Below are 16,393 nucleotides of genomic sequence, written 5' to 3' on the forward strand. Positions count from 1 at the left end.
TATATATATATATTTTTTTTTTGGCCTGGGCTGGGTTTGAACCTGCTACCTCTAGCATATGCAGCCGGCACCCTACCTTTTGAGCCACAGGCACTGCCTGTGCCAATTATATTTTCTCCTTATTTGTGGCTTTCGTGCCTATGCTAATTAGGTCAGTAGTACAATTTGGAAATTCCTTTTTTATATCACAAAACGAAAACCTGCAATCTTCTTGCCACTCTATACGTAATAAAAGTAAATCAAGATTGGAAACGCTTCACACTATCCTTTATTTTAGCACATGCTTTATTTAAAATGGGAACAAACTGCTAGGTTTCTTACATAATATTCTCTACTATAGTATGAATTCTTGCAGGATAAGATCTCTATTTTATGTATCTATATAGCCATCACAGCTTGTAAATTGAATGGCTCAAGGCATATAATTGATAAATATTTGTGTAATTAACTTCACTTTATCTGAATACAAGTCATGATTTTACTAACAATTCAGTGGATGTATTTACTGGTATCCAGTTTTAGAGAGAATCTCAGATCTGGCAATATGAATATAAGATATTAAATTATATGGAAGTAGCTTGATTATTAAACAACGAAAACATCTCCCTTTATTCAGAATGTAAATTATTACTTAGTGTTTTCATCACCATTGTTATTATTTTTATCATTTAGGAAACACAAAATATGCATCCTGATCACATTTAAAATTATTTCCAATCCTTATAAAGACCTTCTGAATCATATTATAATGTGAAGATAATGTGTTCAATTAGCTTTTTTGGAGAGACTCATATTGCCAGGCATTTTCTCAGCTGTTTATATGATTCATTAATGAACAGAAGTTTAGCCCTTTAGTAGCGCTTACATTTAAATAGATGTAATTGGCAATACTCAATAATCATAAAATAATTTTTGAAGTATATTAGACTGGTAAGTCTAAGAGATAACATAGAAAGGAATAGAGAATCTGGAACTCCAGGTGGTAGCTGAGACAATCTACAATGTGAAGAGTCTAGAATGAGTCTTTTTAATATGGTAACATTTTAACCAAGAGATGAAAAGAAATGAGGAATTTGAGGTAAAAGGGATGCCAAAGAGTGGTCTTATAATAATCAATACTTGAGTTTTATTTTACTTATTATCTATGTAGTTTACTGGACTTCCACAGACTCCTGTTTGCACACCTAGTAAATAAAGAAAAGAATACCTTTTGCCCCAATGTTTGACTACGAAGTACATGTATTTGTATATTACTTAGAAATTGTCTTGGATACACTAAATGTTATTTAATGTATGTTAAAACACAGGGTTTGCTGGTAAAATTAGCTCCTGCTATATGCAACTACATGAGAAGTGAGTTGCTGACATAGGACCAAAACTCTTTGGTCCTTCTCTGGGGACTTCACATTTGGGAAATGCACTAAGAGACCACATTAAAAATCACTATTGAAATATATTAAAGTCAATTTAAAGGGAAAATATACTTTTAGAATGGTAGCAAATTGACAAGCTAGTTGTACATGTTTCAATATGTGCCGCTTCCAAAAATTTTGCATAGTGGAATACAATTTTTGAAAGGATGTTTGGGATAAGCGTTGAGTGCAGCTGTTATATTTTGGCAGTGACAAAATTAAACAATTGGCTTAATCCAGCCCTCAAATGGCAGAAGTATTTGCACAAATTATCCTAGGGGACTATGGCATTCAAGCAGATTCACATAAAGAAAAAAAAAAAGAAAGAAATATTTCCTCTGACTTAATCCTAACATCTGAAAATGTGCTGGATTATATTCACTGTCCGCTCAGCACAATTGCCATTTATGTTAGTAAACCATTGATTCCTGTGCCTGTTACAAGGGAATGCAATCATTGTTGGCTATGTCAATTAACTGTCAGAGAAAATAGATTTAGATGATGGATTGAAAGGACTGGTAGAGGAACAACCTTGGGCTATGAAATGGAGAATGTGAAATCTTCAAAATGGTTAAGGAGATACAGAGTTCTTCTAAATAAATACTGACTGAGCCTTTTGAGACACAAGCCTAGAGATAAAAAGAAATGAATGTCCTATAGAGGAATATGAGAAATTTGATTTCTTAGTACAGAGTGCAGAATCTACATCAAATTTATTTACTTGTTCCTTCATTCACCCAGTAACAAAGCAGCCACTGTGCACCTGGTACTATTCTGATAATTCCTGATTCAGTGATTAGCAAAACAAACCCCTATTGTGATGAATATCTTGTCTGGACAGGGAATAAGACATTGTGCAAACAGATAACTTGATCAATGACAACTGTAATAGGTGGGGTTAAATGTAAATAGTATGTATTAATTCAGCCGTACAAATTGTTCAACTACTAAAGCTCTGCTGCGCCAGCTGGTAAATAGCCATTGCTTTCTTTATCCTGGCCCATCTTCTAGCATTCTTCACTTTCTCTGAAACTTAGCTGTCAGTCAGCAATAAATGGCATGGCTTATAGCACAATGGCTTTGCCGTAATACCCAGATACCCTTGCATGACTTCACATAGGTCAGAGGAGAAAGAGCAACCCTTAGGTTAACTCCAATCCTGTGGAATGTGTTGTGAACCTCCAGGGAGCACAGACAGGCAGGTAGTTCTGTGAGGTGTTACAAAGCTGTTTTCATCTACCTTCTTATCTGGCAGGAGGCTGCCCTGCAGCCATTTCTTATCTATCTCTTGTGCCAGTGAGGTCCGGTCTTTCCCTCTTGCGCCTCTCCCACTTCTTTGCATACAGCTGTAGATTATAACCGTGTGTGGTTACAGTTTAGAGTTGGATCCACAAGGGCAGGGACACCCACCACGTATGTTGTTAGTCATTTGGCAGCCCAATCTGATGTCTTCCAGACAGAAAAGGTATGTGGGCTGCCAAAACCATGTAGATCTCCCTTATGCTTTCAGTGTGAGTAAAAACTGTCCAAATATGTTTGGATTCATTGCCTCTTTCCTAGCTGAATCTATGGGAGTATGACAAGCCAGTGTACGACCTTCCACCATGCTGCCGCTGAGGGACTATTCACTGCTGAGAACTGTCAAGTAGGAAACTCCTCCTGCCCCGGCATTTAGGGAGGAGTCGGATTTCACTGGTTTGTGTCCATAGTTTGCCATTCATTTTATATTCTGAATATCATGACTGGTAGAGCTAATAGGAATAAAAAATATAACATTCCACAAAACAATATAAAAGGGAAGCTCAATTATATTTTGGAGTTCAGAATGGATCTCTAGTAGAGTTAGCGTTTCAATTAGGATTTAAGGATGAGTGAGTTTGGGCCAGAGGGAATAGAATAATGAAGAATTGCTCACAACTCTCGGCAGAAAAAGCAAGTATATGGAAAGATCTAGAGATAGGTGAGAACGTATTTCATTCAATGAAACTTTAAAAAGGCCAAAGGGTGTTATATAATATACTTAGATTAAAATAGTCCCTCTCACAGCTCCCCAAACACTGCTACTTCTACCCATCATGATGGATTTCTGAGATTTAAAACACAACACCAGTATAATTTTGTTCTCTCACTCTTTGAAAGGGTCTCACTCACTTAAAGACTTCACTAAGAAAATATGAAATGAAAAACATATATTTACACATACTAACTGAATTTCAATTGCTAACTCAATTTCAGTTACAAACTATTTACACATACTAACTGAAATTTCATGAGATTTCTGAATCACAAGAGCATCTCACATGTTTATTTATTGTTTTCTGTTTTGTTTTCCTCTAGAGACATTTTTAGCCACCTGATGTTCTCTTTTATTCTAACAATAGGAGTATTTGGGTTTAGACTGAAATATCATTGTACTACACTATAAAAAAGAAAGGATATACCCACCTTCTTTTAACATAGATGAAGGAGAGAGACGGCTTTCATTCTAGAAGCCAATAGGAAACAGCTTCCTATTTCTGGCCTGCAGTTCATTGGGTGCCTAAATTCAGTGGTAATCATTTGACTAGAGATGTGAGACAGAGTGATTGCTTTAAAACTTACACCCCTATCTCTGAAGCTGAGCCTGGACTTCTCACCTAAAATGCGTGAGTTCACCTCAACACCTAGGAATTCTTGAGGGGGAGAGAAAGGGAATCAATGTCAAGAACATAAAAAAAAAAAATTATCCACAGTAGATTTCATGGAAGTGGTTGTAAATAGCACATGCACACCTACACATACATATAATGACACTGTCATACACCTTTTGTACAAATTTAATTTTGAGAAATATATGTCTGCTCTTGTTTTCCAAAAGAAAAACTTATCAAACTTATAATTTTAATAAGTTAAAATTTACTTTCAATAGCACTTAATAACAGGTGTAATCCTAAATGATTCATGTATAATTTGAGATCTAAATTTAGCCTTTCTGTATTTACTAGTCCTTCAAGGACAATCTCTTAGTATTGCTCTGAAGTTGTCATATAAATGTTGAGATCAGGATGTGTTGTATTAAATAAACTGATGGAAAACGTTAATCATGATACTACCATTTTATGCTTTTATTGATGTGGAAGTAAGAAACAAGGAGGGATCATTGACTTTCTGCCACTTAACTCTGTGGTAAAATAGGAAGATAGTTCCCTTTTCTCCACATCTGCGCCTTGTAAGAGATGGAGACTTTACCTCTTTTATGTGTACCTGGATGGAGCTGGAATATATTCTTCTTAGCAAAGTATCTCAACAATTGAAGAAAAGTATCCAATGTGCTCAGCCCAACTATGAAACCAATATATAAGCACCCACACTTCCATATGAAAGCTATAACCCAGCTACAGCCCAAGATGAAGGGGAAAGAGGAGGGGGATGGGGGGGAGGAGGGGGATGGGTGGAGGGAGGGTAATTGGTGGGACCACACCTATGGTGCATTGTACAAGGGTTCATGTCAAATCTACTAAGTGTAGAGTATAAATGTCTTAACACAATAACTCACAAAATGTGGTGAAGGCTATGTTAACCAGTTTGATGAAAGTATTTCAAACTGTGTATAGAACCAGCACATTGTACCCCATAATTGGATTAATGTACACAGCTATGATTTAATAAAAAAAATTGGAAGATAATGATATGGCAGTATGTGTTATATCTCTAAAGTTTTACCATAACTTGTGTTGCTGACCGGGAAATATGTACATTATATATAGTAGTAGATGAACTGAATCTTACATAAAAAATAAATTCTATAATTATCCTTTAACTAATTACTAAGTACAGCCTACTCAGTACTTGAGAAAATTTCTTTTAGGAGTTTGTTATCTTTATTGGATTAAAAAAAAAAACAAGAAAAAGCCCAGTAAATGCAATAAATTCCTTCAATATTCTGAGCATTGTTCTAACCTTTTTAATCATATAGCTTATCAATACATTTTGAGCAAGTGACATTGAATACAAGTATATTTGTTAGTTATAAATAACAAACATTCATATCTTTAGTGATTAGGATTACCAGCTATAGATCCTAACAGCCTAGGTTCAAATTGCAAATCTATTGTTTCCAAGATGTGTAACATTGAACAAGATATTTTATTAAGTTGTGTCTCAGTTTTCCTCCTTTGAATTTTGTTCTAAATAGAGCTATATGTGGCACTGTGAACTGTTAAGTCTCAGTGATAAGGTACAAAGTTCTAGTCTCTTGTACCTTGGCGTCCACGCTGTTTATCACTCACTTTCATTTCAATGTGTCTAAAATGAGTGATAAGGAGCAGAGTCACTGCACTTGCCATAGGAGGCAAGTCATTCTTTAGAATTTCTCATCCAGGTATCAATCTCAGTGGGAAAACACACACATCCACAGGCGTACACACATGTACACATGAAGCATTACTGGTGTTACGAGTTTGGACTTTTTTTCTCCTTTATCTCAAAGTCCTGCTGAGTTGAATTATAAAATCGATTTGTGGGAATTTTATTTTAGAAATTACTATTTGGAAGCCCCCTGTCTCTCTGGAATTTTTCCAATGATTGATAATCAGAATTTTGGAGACAAAAACATTTACATTTTATACGTGGCTACCACCAGTTTGAGAGCAAAATTTACAGTTCAGCCTGGACAGTGGATAGAGGTTTAGGGCCCCATGATCAGGGCCTCTCTCTGCTGATGCTGCCCTTATCCCACTGTCACACCCTATTCATGACACATAATTACCATGTATGCTTTCCTAGACCTGCTATGCTTTGGTTGTCTTTAAGATTTTTATGGTGAAAATTGCTTCAGGTGCTTTTTAGAAGAAGATAAGGTATAAAAATATCTATTCCTTAATATACTGTATAAGTCCCAGTGAAATTCATCAGAAAAATTGAAATGAAGAAAGCTGGATATTTTTACCTAGAGGGAAGGGGGTTTGCAAGGAATTAAATTACATCAGTGAGTATTTTAGAAATATTAAATCACAAACCTCATGTGTGACTAATGGATTAGAACTTTGAAAATTTAATAAAATAAATAAAACTTTATAAAATGATTCATTGGGATTTTAGCATCATATTCTTTTTGCCTACTTCATCCTGTATCAGTAATTCTGATACAGGAAAGTGGGCGCCAAAGCTTAGGTCTGGTCCAAAGTCCACATTAGTTTTTGTCTTCACACAGGATAGAATACAAAAGCAAGCCAAGAAAGAACATAAAGCAAATTCAAATTTATTGAAGTAGCAAAGAAACAGTGGGGGCTTCCCCATAGGAGGAGCAGTGGGTATCTCTCAGGGGAAGAGGGAGTAGAATTTTGTGAGCCTGCAGGGTCTTACTTTTTATTTAGTTTTGTGTTAAACAGAGAGAGTAATATTCATAGTATTTCTGGGAATGGTTTTCAGGCATTGCTGGAACCAAGGGTTCCTCTCCCTTTTAAAACCACATTGGGTAACTCTTGAAGTTGCCACAGCACCTGTAAACTGTTATGGTGTCTTATGGTGTCTTATGCTGTATGGATTTTTTTAGCATGCCGATACATAATAAGCAGGGTATAATGAATAGTGGCGTAACTTGAGGTCCGGTTTTCCCGGGACGTACTGGTTTCCTTTGGTTTTGTCTGCTTCTCTATCACTTCCTGTTTTATCAAAGGTCCTGGTTTAGACCTCATGACTTCCTATCAAGCCAGTCCTGATGGGTCCCTATCTCATCCTATGTATTTATATCCGATTAGGTGTGTTCTAATAAATGGAATACATGAAATTTAACATGATTTTGGAATCTCTCACATTTCCTCTATTTCTTTGGTGATTTAAAACAAAATCTATACCGTGACAGCTGCAGCACCATGTTTTTTTTCCCCTTTGTATTTTTCGTTTCTACCACTTGCCCCTTGCTGGATGTGCTCTGGGTACACTGGCCTTCTTTTAACTCAGAATTACTGTTTACTTACATCAGAAGGCCTTAAAAACTCCCAGAATGATTTGTTTCTTTTTCTCATCATGTAGGTCTCTGTTCAATTTCCCCTCAATAGAGGTGTGTGTTTTTATTTGTTTGATTCCTGTCTATATCAATTTGTACTGTGATACAAACTCCAAACTCTGAGGCTAGGAGCAATCATTATTTATTAATATATTTCAAATACATATGCATTTCCTGTGGATCAGTGATCTGGTCTAGGTTCATGTTCATCTGTATAGATTGACCAGGTTTTTTGTCTACCAGTACCTTGACTCTAAACCGGGCTTGTCTATAGGAACTTAATAGGGACAGCATTCCTCTACCTGCTTAACTTGGTTATATTCTTGCAGGGTGATGGCAGAAGAGACAGAGAACAAGCCTGGTTTCATAAGCATTGCTTACATCCCATTGACCAAATAACTTACAAGAGCACAAATTTAAAAAAAAAAAAAGTTAAACATCTCCTGATAGCCAGAACTGCTGTCACTTAAATGTATATGTGGATGGTAAAAAGGTAGATGAAGATTTGAAATGTGGGTCGTGGATACAACCTCTTACCTTCTCCATTTTCTCTTTTAGCTTTAGTGTCTTGACAGAAACTCTCACTGCCTGACTTTATGTATGTATATTCTGTCTTTAAGGACAAGATTTTTTTTTTTCACCATTGCATCATCAGTGCAGAGAATAGCTTTTGATTTGCATTAAAAGTTCAGTAACATTTGTGAAATTAAGACATGATTGAATGTGTTTTGATAATTAATAAAATGGCAGCATTTATTAGAAAATTGAAATAAATGGCGTTTGATGATTCTTGTTCTCAACAGGTACACAATCAGCTGGAGGGGATAAACAAAGTGAGGAAATAAGTTTGTAGGTGATTTAAGGGAAAGACTTCTTTTTAAGTCACTCTACAAGTGCGAGGACCTGACACACAGCACTTAGAAGAGTAGAGAATGTGGGGATTAATCAAAGGATGAAAGGATAAGTGCAATTAGACGGTCATGAAGCAAGGTGGTGCAAATGCTCTGTGGAAGCGGATAATGGTGCTTCCAAGTCTTCCAGCTCCTCATTGGAGCTCTAGTAGCATAGCGTAAAAACCTATTATCATTTCTTGTTTAGAAAATATAAATCTCTTGCCCAAATAACATAGCCAGAAAGTGGTAGTGACAGGATTTTAATGGCAAAAACTGAAGCCATTGATCTTTTCTTTTAATTGCACAGATATGACATCTGCAAAGGTACAGAGACATGCTAGAATAGGATGATATACAAGATTATTATTATTTTTTTTTTTTAGTGGTGAAGAAAATTTTATTCCACTACTCTCTTAACTGAAAATTTTGATCTCCTTTTCTTAATGGTTTGTAATGGTTTGTATGCTTCCTTTTAATTTTCTCCTTGGTACAAGTCAGATAATATTTTAAATGAGATAACATTTACAAAATTCTTAACATTTATCAAATACTTAACATAATGTCTGTGATTATTATTATTCCTATTTCGATCAGAATTTGAAAGATTCTTTTCTTTATTAAACCATAGCTGTGTACATTAATACTATCATGGGGTACAATGTACTGTTTCTATATACAATTTGAAATACTTTCATCGAACTGGTTAACATAGCCTTCATGTCTTTTTCTTAGCTATTGTGTTAGGACATTTATATTCTACATTTAGAGAGATTCACATATACCCTTATAGGATGAACCATAGGCATGATCCCACCAATCACCCTCCCTCAACCCATGCTCCTCCCTCCTCTCCCCTCCCTCTGTGGTATACAAGATTAAAACTCAATAAAATGTGTAGAAATAGAGTGAATGCTAGCGTATTAGTCTGGCTGCTGTAACAAAATACTATAGACTATGTGGCTTAAACAGTTTCCATTTATTTTCTTGTCGTTCTGGATGCTAACTGTCCCATGCTGAGGAGCCCACCAGTGTGATTTATTTGTGAGAACTATTTTTGGCTCATTGACAATACCTTCTCACTGTGTGCTCACACTGCTTTTCGCATTGCTATTGCAAAGAGATTGCTGGTGTCTTCCTCTACTTATAGGACATGGATCTTTTGGAATAAATGCCTCACTCTTAGGAATTTACCTAAGTTTAATTACCCCCATGACATCCTGTCACCAAGTCCAGTCACTTCATGAGGAGTAGGGGTTTGGAAGTTGGGCGTCCACAGTTAACCTAATTTGATTACTCCGCTGAGCTAGAAAGTTAAACCAAGGCACTGAAATAATGGACGGCAAAAAGGAGTGGACGCTGAGATTAAAATGAGTAGCACAAGCAGGTGGGTAGAAAGAAAAATAACCTATACAAGTTTCCGGGTAAGAAAGAGAGATTTTATTTAGGATAAACAAAGAGAAAGTTTAGAGCACCTTCACAGAGAGTTGGAAGTGGGTGACTCTCTGGAGGAGAGAAGGTGAGAGACAGAGACAGAGGTCTTCAGGGGTGTAAAGGCTTTCCTTGGCCTATCTATGCTTCCAGGCAGTATTGCCTTTCTCTGTCGGTCATCAATGGCCTCCTTATATTGGCCATTGGTAACCTAGGTTACTTCATACTTTCCCCCTTGCCCCTTCTTATGGGCCCTCCAGACATCAGGGTTCAGTAGGCCGGGTTGTTTTTTCCAAATCTCCCACCCCTTGAAGTCCTTTTCTTAGTTTTTCTTCTCAGTAAGGTTTTCAACATTTGGATTTTGGGGGGGGAATGGGGTAGTTAGTACCATTTAGGCTATAAGAACTCAAAACATAAATGATAGCTTTAAATCACAAGTACTTTTAGAACTTGAGTTAAATTTTAAAATGAGATATTTTGGTCCAGCACTGGATGCATATTCGTCCAGGGAGTACCATTTTCTGAACACTGATGGTTCTTTATGGAATGTGGTATTTTCAACCTGAAATCTAAATGAATTTTACAGGCTAACATTTTTCTTCCATTTTCTTTTCTTTTCTTTTTGTCAACAAATGGCAGATGCTTCTAGTGGGGGGGGGGGATTATAGAATTTTCTGAAAGGATTTGCCTTTCTCTTATTTTACAGGCCCAGCAGCTTACTGATCTGGAACGAAAATTAGCTGTAGCCAAAAATGAACTGGAGAAAGCAGCTCTTGACAGGGTAAGTCTGTATCCATGAGCCGTTCCAATTTTGGTTTCAGCAGATACAGCGAGAGTATATTCACTGATTCCTTTGATGTTTTAATGTAATTTCAGATGCTGTGCGTGTAAGGTGGTTATAGAATCCATGAATGTATGGCATTTCCTTTGAAATCCACATGTATGTGGAATATACATATATATTATGTAGCATATATCTCTATATATTATGTAGCAGCCAAAAAATAGCAAGAATATATACACGCACATACCTATATAGACATATATTTTAAAAATTATATAAATGCTAGATATGCCATTTATAGTATGGCATGTTAGATATGACATCTATTGTATTTATAGACATCTATATATTCCTTTTAGCATTTACTTCCAAGTGATATTTGCATGATATTTTATGTTGCTCTCTGTATGCCCCAACATGGTTCAAGTAAATTTGTTTAATTGAAGAAAGTGAAAGCGTTCTGGCTGCTCTCAAGTACTTTCCATTTGTGTGATCCGAGCTTAGTAACCATTTTATTGAAGAATTAAACAAGAGAGATGATTAATCGCATTTAGACAGTTGTTTTGCAATAACACAGTATACATTTAACAATTTTGTATAGAAAGGAGGTTCCTCTTAAACACCAGTTTCAGCCATGGATGTTCTGGTACAGAGAAGAGGCGATACAACATCGAATGCTGATTCCTTTAGAGCTTTTCTGATGTTCCTTCCCTCATCCCTCATCATGCAGTGATGTGACGGACCAGGCTACAATGTGCCTTTTCAGGGACTTGCATCTCAGATAGGCTCATTTCTTTACTTTGGTATAAGCAAAACTTCATAGGAAACATACTCAGCTCAATAACAGGATACCTAGAAAATGCTGCAGTAGTCAAATTAGTAAGGATCTTCTGTAAATTCTAATAATATTTATTTTTAAAGTTTATAAGTGTGGGTCAAATACAATTTTTAATGACTAGACATTTTAAAACTTCATCATTTGTGATTGTCTTATCATCTATTGATTTATCTAGTTTATTAATATTTAACAGCTTCTGGGAGTCTGACTGCTTTGTGTGGTCTATGTCAAACGTAATTTATCCTACAAATCCTAGGTTGATAAGATTTTTTTAATTTATAGAAATTAAATTTATACTGATTTATGATGTTCTGTAACAATATCCAATTCATGCTACATATTTAATGCAAATCACTAAATGTGCCTCTCCACGTAAACATAAATAAACATAACGCCATGTTTCAGTAGAATAGGCCATCTATTTCAATAGATGCAGAAAAAGCACATAAAACCCAGCACCTCTTCATGGATAAAAGGAAAAAAAAAACACCCTTACAAACTAAGCATAGAAGGAACATACCTCAAAATACCTCTCTACATGACAGACCCACAGGGAACATCATACTGAATAGGGAAATATTAAAAGGATTCCTCCTAAATACTGGCACAATGTAAGTGTAACCACCTCTCTTCAACATAGTATTGGAAGTCCTAGCCAGACCATTATGTTGGGAGAAAGAAATAAAGGGCATACAAATAGGGAAAGAAGAGGTCAAACTATCTTACCAATGATAGAATCCTGTTTCTAGAAAAAATCTAAATATTCTAACAAAAGAGTCATTGATTTGATAAACAAATTCATCAAAAGCTCAGGTTACAAAATCAACACATACATACATTGATAATATTTCAATATACTAATAACAGTCAAGCTGAGAGTCAAATCAAGAAAGCCGTGTTCTTTGCAACAGCTCCAAGGAAAATAAAGTATCTAGGAATATATTGAATCAAGGTGGTGATAGATCTGTAGACAGAGAACTATACAACACTGATGAAAGCAATGATAAATGATTAAAAAATAAATGGAAAAACAACCCTTGCTCATGGATAGCAAGAAAATATCCATATTGCCCAAAGAAAATCAATTCTCATAAAAATACCAATGTTATTTTCATAGATTACAGAAATAATTAAGCCTTGTATGAAACCCCCCAAAAAGAAACCAAATAACCAAAGCGATTATATATAAACAAAAAGAGCAACACTTAAGACATTATATTAACTGACTTCAAATTATTCTATGAGGCTAAAATAAGTAGCATGGTCCTGATACAAAGGCAAAAACATAGACCCACAGAAAAGAATACAGAACCCAGAAACAAAACCAAGTAACTATGACCCACTGATTTTTGACAAAGCAGGAGAAAACATACCTTGGGGAAAAGATGCTCTATATTCAATAAGTTATGCTGGAATCATTAATAACCACATGAAAAAGAATGAAACAAGATTCATGTCTCTTGCTGCATTCAAAAATTAAGTCATGATGAATTAAAGACTTAAATGTAAAAACCTAAACCATAATAATTCTGGAAAATACCATAGACGTTAGCCTGGACAAAACATTTATGACTAAGACCTATAGACAATATGGCAACAACAAAATATATAGCACTAACTTAAAAAGTTTCAGCACAGCAGAAGATAATAATGAACAGATTCTTTCTACAGAATGGGAGAAAATATTTCCAAACTATCCATCCAACAAACAGCTAATAATCAGAATCTACAAAGAACTCGGACAAATTGGGGGGGTAAAACACTAAAAACTGGACGAAAGATATGAACAAATCTTTTTCAAAAGAAGATAGACAAATGGCCTAAAAACATATGAAAACCTGTTCAGCATTACTAAACATCAGGAAAATGCAAATTATAAAGACAGTATGGAGTTTCCTCAAAGAACTAAAAACAGACTTACCATTCAGTCCAGTGATCCCATTTCTAGGGATCTATCCAAAGGGAAGATTATATAAATAAGACACCTATACCTGAAGTGTATTGCCAATGCAATTCACAATAGCAAAGATAGGGCATCAAGGTGACTGCCCATCAATTGATAAGTGGATAAAGAAAGTATAGTCTCTCTCCCTCTCTCTGTATCTCTCTGTCTCTCTCTCTCTCTATATATATATACACATATATATGTATGTGTGTCATGTATAGAATATATATATATAGTATGTGTGTATACATGACATGTACAAATATATACATGTACATATTAAGTACACACCATGAAGTACTACTAAGTCACTAGAAAGGAAATTAAATAATGTCTTTTGCAGCAACTTGGATGGAACTGAAAGTTATCTCAGCAATGGAAAATCAAATACCACATGTTCTCACCAATAAGTGGGAGCTAAACAATAGGTACATATGGTCATAAGGTGGCATAAAAGACATTGGAAACTAATAAAGGGGATCCCAGGAGGAGGTGAGGGGTGAGATCTTACCTGTTGGGTACTATGTCCATTACTCTAAACATGAGCACTAAACGTCCTGACTTCAGCAGTGTATAATTCATCCATATAACAAGAACACCCGTACCTCCTAGTATTTTGAAATAAAAATTATAAAGAATTGCTATATGTCTTTTTACAAAATCAGAAACCAGAGTTCTACATAATCCTAAAGTTTATCTAGACCACCTGTGTTTCACCTTTCTCTACCATTCCTGCCACAATTTTTACAATACACTTGAAGTTCTAGAAAGACATTGAATTTTCACAATCTGTTATCAGCCCAGCCTTTTGTTGGTTATTCCCATCTCTGGCTCCTGGAACATTTCTCCTGATAATAATTTATTTGCTTGATTTGATGCGAAATAATCCTGTTAGCCAGTCAGTGACTAAAGAGCTTTGAAAAATCATTTGTGTGACCATCCTGTGCTAGGTACTATGGAAAACAGAAAATACATGAGACATGGTCTCGGGTCCCACACATTTTCCTATAGTACCAACTATTAGGAAATATTAATAATTTATGCTGACCCGTGAGGCAATAGAAACACAAAGAATACATTTGGATTTTGTGAGTACCTGTATCATTTGGAATGATATAGTCATAAAACACTTGACTGGCAAATTATAATTTAGCCTGAATCAAATAATTCAATATTAAGGTAGAGTTATTCCTCTCTAGTTTTTCACGTTCTTACTCATACTCTGCTTTCTTTTTCCCAATTTTACCTTTGGCCTCTACCATTATGTGCTTGCACCGTGCTCCAGCCTGGGTTTCAGAATGAGCAGCTGTGAAGCTGCAATGATTAAATAATGGTCTACACAATCAGTCTGAACGTTGAATGATCAAGTTCAGATCCCTCAAATTCTATATGTCTCCTTGGGAATAATGATGCAACTTACTTTATAAGAGAGAGAGGAAACTTACGTACATCAGAAAAGTAAAGTTCTGGGAAAACGATGGAGCAAATGAAAAACACTTATTCAGTAAACTTAGTCGTTGTTATTATTAGTGAATGAAATTGTAGAGATTGTCAGTGTTAGCAGTTCCCTCTTTGACCTTCAGGATCTTGTCACTACTTTTGCTATAATAAAATATAAAAGCATTTCAGATTTCTGGGGGCTGACTTTACCAAATCTTATGTAAGATATATATGAGGCTCATAATAGCCATAAAGTCAGGTACAAATGCTGGCTCGCTTCAAAATGGATAAAAACTATGCTTTAATGAAATTGTTCTTCACCTCTCTCCATCATCTTTATAAGAGACGTTTTTATACTCTTCAGATGTCTAGCTTCTAAGCATGTTATATCTGGGCTCCAAATAACCTTAAGTACCTCGTAAATATTATGAAAACAACAGCTTCACACTCCAACTTGGTTCTTATGACATATTTAATGAAAAAGCCTCAGTTTTTTATCTCAATATAAACAATAATATTAAAAGCTAGGAATCAACCTTGAGTTTCCAAATAATTATTTATTTGGCAACATTTTATGAATTACAGTGAGTCTCAGGTCCTAGAATATGAAAACAGCCTTATGATGTGGAAATCTGTCCAATTTTCACTGTAAGATTTTTTTGTATACTGTCTGAACCTCACACAATTTTGCCCAGGAAAGTGTGCATTATTACATCCATATAACAGATGACATACTGGGTGACCTCTACAGATGCCCATGATTAAGAGATACCGCAATAAAAACTCTTTTTGCCACAGTCTGTCACATAGTAGCAGCATAATAAATAGTTTTAATTGAACAGATAAATGAAGACTTAAATGCATGAACCTGCTATTCATCCTATGTGCAGAGCCCCTGGACATGACTTGAGCAGAGATCCAAAAATGTTTAATGATTCTCCAGCTCTTCACGGAGCTGATTTTATGGAAAAAATAAAGTTGGGGAGAACGGCTTAGACTTTCTAGGTAGATTCTCAAAGCTAGCAGCTGAGAATTCTGTGTGTCTGTGTAAGGAAATTCAAATGAACACGAATAACATAAATTTGCATTTGCCTAGAGATTAGAAATTAGGGGCACAGTTCTCTCTGTGAGATATATCTTACAGTCCCCTGAAAAATGCATTTCTCTGAGACAAGTACTACTTTCACACATAAAAGTTGCCTTCTAAATCTGTCACCATATTAACATCATGCATACATGATAATTTCTCATAAGCTTTCCATATTCTACAACATACATTACTAGTATTTTTAGTATCTTGAATAAGAATTGTCTTATATTATCTAATACATAAGGTAAAATAAGAAATATTATATTATGTCCTCATACAACAGAGCACCAGCTTATAGCTCCAGGAGGGTTTACTTTATTTATTTTTTTTCATTGAACAGGTATCTTTTAAGATATAAACTGGTGAGGCTGTAGAAAATGCACTAAACCTCAAACAAATTACATTCTGTTAGAAGTAGGGAAAAAATAACTATACAAACAACAAGCTAATTTGAAATGCTGGTGGGGACTAAATACGACATAAAATTAGGAAGCCCCTGCGCACCCTGGGCGCTGTGCACAGCATCAGATCTCTGAGTCACAGCCTGTTTTGCAGTGGACCTCTGAGCCATAGGGAG

The 16,393-nt window shown here is 35.5% G+C and overlaps 1 protein-coding gene across 1 annotated transcript in view; it reads left to right on the forward strand.

The window, feature by feature from the left end:
• LUZP2 (leucine zipper protein 2) overlaps positions 1–16,393 on the forward strand; it is a 453,962-nt gene that overhangs the window by 369,471 nt on the left and 68,098 nt on the right. The window contains exon 6 of the mRNA XM_012801823.2: positions 10,426–10,500. Coding sequence (XP_012657277.1) covers positions 10,426–10,500 — 75 coding nt within the window. The remainder of the gene's footprint in view (positions 1–10,425; positions 10,501–16,393) is intronic.

The sequence above is a fragment of the Otolemur garnettii genome, unplaced genomic scaffold (assembly GCF_000181295.1).
Source record: "Otolemur garnettii isolate 467f Iridium unplaced genomic scaffold, OtoGar3 scaffold00001, whole genome shotgun sequence".
Taxonomy (NCBI): Eukaryota; Metazoa; Chordata; class Mammalia; order Primates; family Galagidae; genus Otolemur; species Otolemur garnettii.